General features: G+C 49.7%; 1 protein-coding gene across 2 annotated transcripts; it reads left to right on the forward strand.

Moving 5' to 3' along the window:
- Positions 1 to 2,795: 2,795 nt before the first annotated feature.
- On the forward strand, positions 2,796 to 4,976 carry LOC134106014 (uncharacterized). 2 transcript variants are annotated; one of them, XM_062558075.1, is made up of 6 exons: positions 2,796 to 3,121; positions 3,230 to 3,375; positions 3,583 to 3,875; positions 3,948 to 4,138; positions 4,442 to 4,690; positions 4,771 to 4,976. In XM_062558075.1, the coding sequence occupies exons 1-6, from the start codon at positions 2,909 to 2,911 to the stop codon at positions 4,966 to 4,968; spliced, it is 1,290 nt and encodes a 429-aa protein (XP_062414059.1). In that variant the 5' UTR covers positions 2,796 to 2,908; the 3' UTR covers positions 4,969 to 4,976. The 2 variants fall into 2 exon arrangements, with proteins under 2 accessions (XP_062414059.1, XP_062414170.1); XM_062558186.1 differs by having other exon boundaries at positions 3,233 to 3,375.
- Positions 4,977 to 6,203: the final 1,227 nt, after the last annotated feature.

The following is a 6,203-nucleotide window of genomic DNA, read 5'->3' on the forward strand; positions in this document are numbered from 1 at the left end:
AGGCAGAGACCCAGAGGATCCTAGGCCAAAAGTCGGAGAATAAGGAGCAGGTGCTCCAGAGACTAAGTTAAAATCGTAATATAGGGCAAAAAATCGGGACAATGGGGGCAATTTTCTGGGCTACATTTTTTGCTCCGTCAGAAACTAAGTCAGAATCGTAATATAAGTCCAGAAGCCCAGAGGGTCTCTGGGTCTTTGCTTATTGTTCCGATTTTGGGTGCTTTAAGGCGGACCCCAGGGGCCACCCTGCGCCCATTAAAAAAAACCCTTTGCTTTCGAGTAGAGGCCTCCAGAGCAGGGGCCCGGGCATCACACGGCCCACTGCCCCCCCAACCGAAGCCTTATTGGGTCACATTTAAAGCTTTTTGGGGGTGGCAGGGCTGAAACTTAAAGGAATTGACGGAAGGGCACCACCAGGAGTGGAGCCTGCGGCTTAATTTGAACTCACCAGGCCCGGCTCGGACACGGACATTCGCCGTACATTGGCCTGGGACACGGACCTGACGCTCTGCCATTCGCCGTACATTGGCATGGGACACGGACCTGACGCTCTGCCATTCGCCGTACATTGGCATGGGACACGGACCTGACGCTCTGCCATTCGCCGTACATTGGCCTGGAGCTCCAAGGCTGAGACACAGAGCGGACATTCAGACATTTACCATACACTGCCTGGAGCTCCAAGGCCGAGACACAGAGCGGACATTCAGACATTTACCATACACTGCCTGGAGCTCCAAGGCCGAGACACAGAGCGGACATTCAGACATTTACCATACACTGCCTGGAGCTCCAAGGCCGAGACACAGAGCGGACATTCAGACATTTACCATACAGTGTATTGGCGCATATGAGACAGTCCCATTGCCCGGACATTAGCGCCCTACACCGTTACAAATGACCCATTTTGGGAGTGAAAACCCTAACCCTAACTAGGGCTGGCTGGCTGGCTGGCTGGCTGGCAGCAGAGGTCCCATGTGAATATCAAAAATGACTTTTCCCGTACTCGAACCGGGTACCACAGAGTCCCCAGCCCGATGCGTATCACACTGAGCTATACCGCTCACAGGCAAATGGAAGGCGAAAGTAGGTGCTGACAGTGAGTGCTTTCCCTCCAGCACTAAAACGTGGGTACTTGAATCCGTTTTCAGTGCATTGTTTCTCGGTCTGAAAAATGGCTTTGCCCGGAGTCGAACTGGGTACCACAGAGTCCCCAGCCCGATGCGTATCACACTGAGCTATACCGCTCACAGGCAAATGGAAGGCGAAAGTAGGTGCTGACAGTGAGTGCTTTCCCTCCAGCACTAAAACGTGGGTACTTGAATCCGTTTTCAGTGCATTGTTTCTCGGTCTGAAAAATGGCTTTGCCCGGAGTCGAACTGGGTACCACAGAGTCCCCAGCCCGATGCGTATCACACTGAGCTATACCGCTCACAGGCAAATGGAAGGCGAAAGTAGGTGCTGACAGTGAGTGCTTTCCCTCCAGCACTAAAACGTGGGTACTTGAATCCGTTTTCAGTGCATTGTTTCTCGGTCTGAAAAATGGCTTTGCCCGGAGTCGAACTGGGTACCACAGAGTCCCCAGCCCGATGCGTATCACACTGAGCTATACCGCTCACAGGCAAATGGAAGGCGAAAGTAGGTGCTGACAGTGAGTGCTTTCCCTCCAGCACTAAAACGTGGGTACTTGAATCCGTTTTCAGTGCATTGTTTCTCGGTCTGAAAAATGGCTTTGCCCGGAGTCGAACTGGGTACCACAGAGTCCCCAGCCCGATGCGTATCACACTGAGCTATACCGCTCACAGGCAAATGGAAGGCGAAAGTAGGTGCTGACAGTGAGTGCTTTCCCTCCAGCACTAAAACGTGGGTACTTGAATCCGTTTTCAGTGCATTGTTTCTCGGTCTGAAAAATGGCTTTGCCCGGACTCGAACCGGGTACCACAGAGTCCCCAGCCCGATGCGTATCACACTGAGCTATACCGCTCATTGCTGGGGAGGTGATCTGCAAAGTGTCCCTTTATTTAGGGACATGTTCTTTATTCCTACCCGAGGAACTTCCGTCTGATTGGTAGGGAGATGGTGGGCGGAGAACGCTGTGATTAACAACACCTGTTCACGGGTGTCTAAAAGCAGCGTCTCTTCAGCGTTCGGTCTCTTTATTCGAGTTAGTGGAGGTGAGTACTGAAAGAAATGTCTGATACTGTGACAACCTGCCCGCTTTGCCTAGGTGTGTACGCTGCTCTGCCGCAACATTTAAGGAGAGCTCACGGTGTGCAGAACGCGGAAGAGAGGGGCCTGCTGTTGTCGCTGGCGAGTGGCAGAACAAACATTCGTGAAGAACCTTGTCCGGTGGTGGGGTGCAGCTACAACAAAAAAAGGTTAGACCGTCACCTTTCTGATGGGCATCAAGAACTGAGTGCCGCTGAGTTGGCACGACTGTTTGCAAATCTAAAGAAGTGTGTAGCGGTGAGGCGCCTCTCAGAGCTGCGGGCCAGCTTGTCGGGAATAACCATGGTGTCGCGGCTTGACACGGCTGTGACCGAGGACAGCCCCACCGATCTGGCTCCGTCTGGAGTGATTGCGGAGAGCCCCACCGAGGGGCCTCCGTCTGCGGAGAGCCCCACCGATCTGGCTCCGTCTGGAGTGATTGCGGAGAGCCCCACTGAGGGGCCTCCGTCTGCGGAGAGCCCCACCAAGCTGGCTCCGTCTGGAGTGATTACGGAGAGCCCCACCGAGGGGCCTCCGTCTGCGGAGAGCCCCACCAAGCTGGCTCCGTCTGGAGTGATTACGGAGAGCCCCACCGAGGGGCCTCCGTCTGCGGAGAGCCCCACCAAGCTGGCTCCGTCTGGAGTGATTACGGAGAGCCCCACCGAGGGGCCTCCGTCTGGAGTGATCCAGGGAAGCGGCCATGACACAGAGCCTGGTGGTTGCAGCATCAGGAGGTGCATTGCCACCCGGAGTTCTCTCAGCGCTAGGTGTTGCCAGCTGCAGAGGAAGGTGGCTGTGCTCTCAAGGAAAAGGAGGAACCTCTCCACGTCCCCGATCCCTGTCCAACCAGGGAGAACGGAAGGTTTCGTCGGACAAAGTAGATCAAAATGTCCCCAGTTTCCAGAGTCTGTGGGTGAGTCTAAAAAGCCACATACGGCTTCCATCATTTTAAGTTTGTGCTTTGCTGACTTTGTCTCATTGCATGTCTGAAGAATCCTACCTGTCTGCGTATCGCCTTCAGCAGCAGGGCTCCAATCCCTCGGTAAAGCGGAAGGAAAACGCCACATCCAAGGTGGGAAGAGTCCGAGACTTCTTAGCCTACATGGGGGCTGGAAAGAATAAGCTCCACCTGTGGAACTACCTAGACAACCCCGAGCGTATATTCAGGTGAGTGATCTACTTGGATGAATACTTTGAAATAATTTGACTTGGATGAATACTTTGAAATAATTTGACTTGGATGAATACTTTTAAATAATTTGACTTGGATGAATACTTTGAAATAATTTGACTTGGATGAATACTTTGAAATAATTTGACTTGGATGAATACTTTGAAATAATTTGACAATCTCTGCTCCTTGTCCCCGTGCAGTTACGCAGCAAGCCTCCAGCCCAGCAAGACCGTCACGACGGCTGCAATTTATCTAAAAAATTCGTCCCAGTTCATGAAGTATTTTCAGCAAACGCCCCCGAAACAATGCAGACTTTCCCGGGGCCAAATAGTCGGTGTTATACGGGCTCTGGATGCCTCTAAATCTAACATCCAGACACCAGTAGTCCTCCACCAGCTAAAGGTGAAGTCGGATAAACTGTCCCGGTTGGTTTCCCGTGAGACGCTGCGTAACTGTCAGATGAGGGCGGAAGCTGCAATCCCAAAGCTTCTGGGTAAGTGTGCTGGGTTCATTGAATCCACCGTACATGATGTGTTCAAGTTTGACTTAATGTGATCTTCCTTAGACTGCATGGAGCGTGGAAACAGCACCCGGGAACGGTACGCCTTTTTCGGTCACTTGTCCGCCCTCCTGGCATCCCTCTATGGACACCGGCCGGGCGTATTCAGGAACATGACAGTGACTGAGGTGCTCCATGCTGCGGAGGAGGAAGAGTGCGAGGCGGACACCATCACCGACCCTGGCTATGTTATTTCGGTAGGTGTGTGCTCCCCAAATAGTGGTTTATTTCAATGTATTATTCTATTCTATTCTATTATTCCCTGGGGCACAATAATTAAAGTGGTTTATTTCAAAGTGTTTAGTTGCATTTATCTATTTCTTTAGTGGTTAAATTCAAAGTGTTTTAGTGGTTTATTTCAATGTATTATTCTATATATTCCCTGGGGCACAATAATTAAAGTGGTTTATTTCAAAGTGTTTAGTTGCATTTATCTATTTCTTTAGTGGTTAAATTCAAAGTGTAGAGACTAACCTTCCTTTTTTCCCCTCTGTATGCAGGTGGCGGAGCATAAGACTAACAGGGACTTTGGCGCAGCACAGATCTACCTGCGCGCTGAAGAGTACTCCTGGTTTAAAAAGTGGCTGGCGGTGCGGGGAAAATGCAACCCCACAACGGATCACTTTATGGTAGGCGATGGAGGAGGGCCAGTCACCAACCTACTCCAATGCATGCAAGGTGCATGGATAGAAATGGGGCTGCCTGGCCGGCCAAATTTCATGGACCTCCGCACCGCAGTCGCAGCACATGTAAGGATAACTTCCATGTGCATGTTTCTCTAACATTGAATGCTTGGTCCCTGCTAAACGCATTCCTTTCTCCTGTCTAGGCCAAAAACTTTCATCCCGAGGATGTCCGAAGGCGCATAGCAACCTTTATGTGCCACGACGTATCAACTGCTGACCGCTTTTACACACTCGTCCTGAATCCGAGGCAGGCCAAACAGCTACGTATCCAGCTGGAAGAAGTTGTTGCCAACCCCGACCCCCCGTGTGCATCGTCTGCAACTGAAATAATACCCGTTTGAATAAAACAAGTTGTATTTTTCTAAGTGTTTAGTGGTTAATTTCAAAGTGTTTAGTGGTTAATTTCAAAGTGTTTAGTGGTTAATTTCAAAGTGTTTAGTTGTATTTTTCTAAGTGTTTAGTGGTTAATTTCAAAGTGTTTAGTGGTTAATTTCAAAGTGTTTAGTGGTTAATTTCAAAGTGTTTAGTTGTATTTTTCTAAGTGTTTAGTGGTTAATTTCAAAGTGTTTAGTTGTATTTTTCTAAGTGTTTAGTGGTTAATTTCAAAGTGTTTAGTTGTATTTTTCTAAGTGTTTAGTGGTTAATTTCAAAGTGTTTAGTTGTATTTTTCTAAGTGTTTAGTGGTTAATTTCAAAGTATTATATCTTACCTGGGGCACAATAAGCACGTGCTCCAGAGACTAAGTAAAATTCGGAGAATAAGCAGAGACCCAGAGGATCCTGGGCCAAAAATCGGACAATAAGGAGCAGGTGCTCCAGAGACTAAGTAAAAATCGTAAAGTGAGCAGAAACCCAGAAGCTTCTGGGCAAAAAATCGGACAATAAGGAGCAGGTGCTCCAGAGACTAAGTAAAAATCGTAAAGTGAGCAGAAACCCAGAAGCTTCTGGGCAAAAAATCGGACAATAAGGAGCAGGTGCTCCAGAGACTAAGTAAAAATCGGAAAATAAGCAGAAACCCAGAAGCTTCTGGGCAAAAAATCGGACAATAAGGAGAATGTGCTCCAGAGACTAAGTAAAAATCGGAGAATAGGGCAAAAAATCGGACAATGGGGGGAATTTTCTGGGCTTCATTTTTTGCTCCGTCAGAAACTAAGTCAGAATCGTAATATAAGGCCAGAAGCCCAGAGGGTCTCTGGGTCTTTGCTTATTGTTCCGATTTTGGGTGCTTTAGGGTTAGGGTTAGGGGCCACCCTGCGCCCGTTTTCAGAAACCCAGTTTTCAAGAACATAGGCCTCCAGAGCAGGGGCCCAGGCTTCACACGGCCCACTGCCCCACCACCCGAACCCTTATTGGGTCACATTTTAAGCTTTTTGGGGGTGGCAGAGGCGTGATATTACACATTTTGCTGATTTTCACCCACAGCTAATTTAGAACTCCCCCCCCGTTGTTTTCTGACCGATTGGCAATCGAGACACGCCATCCTGGGGCCCCCGCCAGCCGACCTCGGTCGGTGTCTGGGCGGACGGTTCCCAGGCTGCGTGTTCGCCTCTATGGCCGGGTGGGCCGTGCGAGGGTGT

This window comes from Pungitius pungitius, chromosome 1, assembly GCF_949316345.1.
Source record: "Pungitius pungitius chromosome 1, fPunPun2.1, whole genome shotgun sequence".
NCBI classification, from domain to species: Eukaryota; Metazoa; Chordata; class Actinopteri; order Perciformes; family Gasterosteidae; genus Pungitius; species Pungitius pungitius.